Source organism: Cucurbita pepo, unplaced genomic scaffold, assembly GCF_002806865.2.
Source record: "Cucurbita pepo subsp. pepo cultivar mu-cu-16 unplaced genomic scaffold, ASM280686v2 Cp4.1_scaffold003495, whole genome shotgun sequence".
NCBI classification, from domain to species: Eukaryota; Viridiplantae; Streptophyta; class Magnoliopsida; order Cucurbitales; family Cucurbitaceae; genus Cucurbita; species Cucurbita pepo.
In genome coordinates, this window is record NW_019649502.1 from 53 (window position 1) to 1079 (window position 1027).

The 1027-nt window shown below is 42.6% G+C and overlaps 1 protein-coding gene across 1 annotated transcript; it reads right to left on the reverse strand.

Moving 5' to 3' along the window:
• Positions 1–217: 217 nt before the first annotated feature.
• Positions 218–933, reverse strand: LOC111786929 (enoyl-[acyl-carrier-protein] reductase, mitochondrial-like). The gene is made up of 3 exons (XM_023667121.1): positions 694–933; positions 513–610; positions 218–385 (listed from the first exon to the last, which is right to left on the reverse strand). The coding sequence occupies exons 1-3, from the start codon at positions 855–857 to the stop codon at positions 243–245; spliced, it is 405 nt and encodes a 134-aa protein (XP_023522889.1). The 5' UTR covers positions 858–933; the 3' UTR covers positions 218–242.
• Between the last annotated feature and the right edge of the window lie 94 nt (positions 934–1027).

Here is a 1027-nt window from a genome sequence, read left to right on the forward strand (position 1 = left end):
GTTTACAATATGGAATCAAGCCGAGGCATGTCTCAGTGGATGGGTCACCAAAGCTTGCAATTATGAAAGAATTAACAAGTTTAATAACCCTAGAAAACAGATCGACACCAGAACAAGAGAAATGTACATTGAAATTAATGCTACAAGAAGGATTCACCAAGCTCATGGCCTTCAAATACCATGACATGGGACTGAACATTATCCATAAAATTTCAGTTTTTTGTGTTTACTCATTTTTGGGATTAAAGAGTACCAGAAGAAGGTGGAGATGGGATAACCCAGTCACCAGGTGAAAGACCCTGAACGGCCGAGCCCACTGAATGCACTTCTCCAACTCCCTCATATCCTCCAACTGCCGGCACCTCCGGCCTCACAGGGTATACACCTAAAAATCCCCAAATTCCCTAACATCAGCATCAGAATCCAAGAAATCTTTCTATCTCAGAAAATCAGAAAAATTATTACAAGTCTACATCAACAAGAATCAATTGCTTCGTAAGTAATACTTCTACCTTCAATGCGGTTAATATCGGAGGGGTTGATCGGAGCAGCCAGCATTTTCACACACACATCATTCGCTTTCACTTCCACCGGCGGTAAGTTAATCACTCTGCACCAGACCAATGGCCGCTGATCGTATAGAGAAAAAACAATTCCGAAGTAAATTAAGTTAAAATCGAGAAGAATAATCACCTGGTAACGCTGTCTGGAGGACCATGGCGGTCGTAGACGACGGCTCTGGAGGGCGGAGACATAATCGCCGAGAACGCTCGTATGATCCTAGATTTTTGTGGGGTATAGGCTCGACGGAGCGCGGGCCGCGGTCCATTGATGAATCTGAAAGCTACCAACGCCATTAATTTTGAGAAGCTTTCTGGTTTGGTTCACGTTTTACGGGGTTCGATTTAGTGCCTCAGGGAGAAGACAGCCACTCCACACTCGTCTTAGTTATGTAAATTTCCTATAATACCCTTTATAAATGCTCCAATTAATTTGGCATTAATCCATTTTAAAAAATTAAGAGGTT

What these genes read in the sequence shown, in the direction of transcription:
- LOC111786929 (XM_023667121.1), bottom strand. Translation starts at nt 857, where the DNA reads ATGGCGTTGGTAGCTTTCAGATTCATCAATGGACCGCGGCCCGCGCTC. An exon ending in CCTCCAGACAGCGTTACCAG is followed by an intron (nt 611 to 693) that starts GTGATTATTCTT and finishes GGTCTGGTGCAG; the next exon opens with AGTGATTAACTTACCGCCGG. An exon ending in CGATATTAACCGCATTGAAG is followed by an intron (nt 386 to 512) that starts GTAGAAGTATTA and finishes GGGGATTTTTAG; the next exon opens with GTGTATACCCTGTGAGGCCG.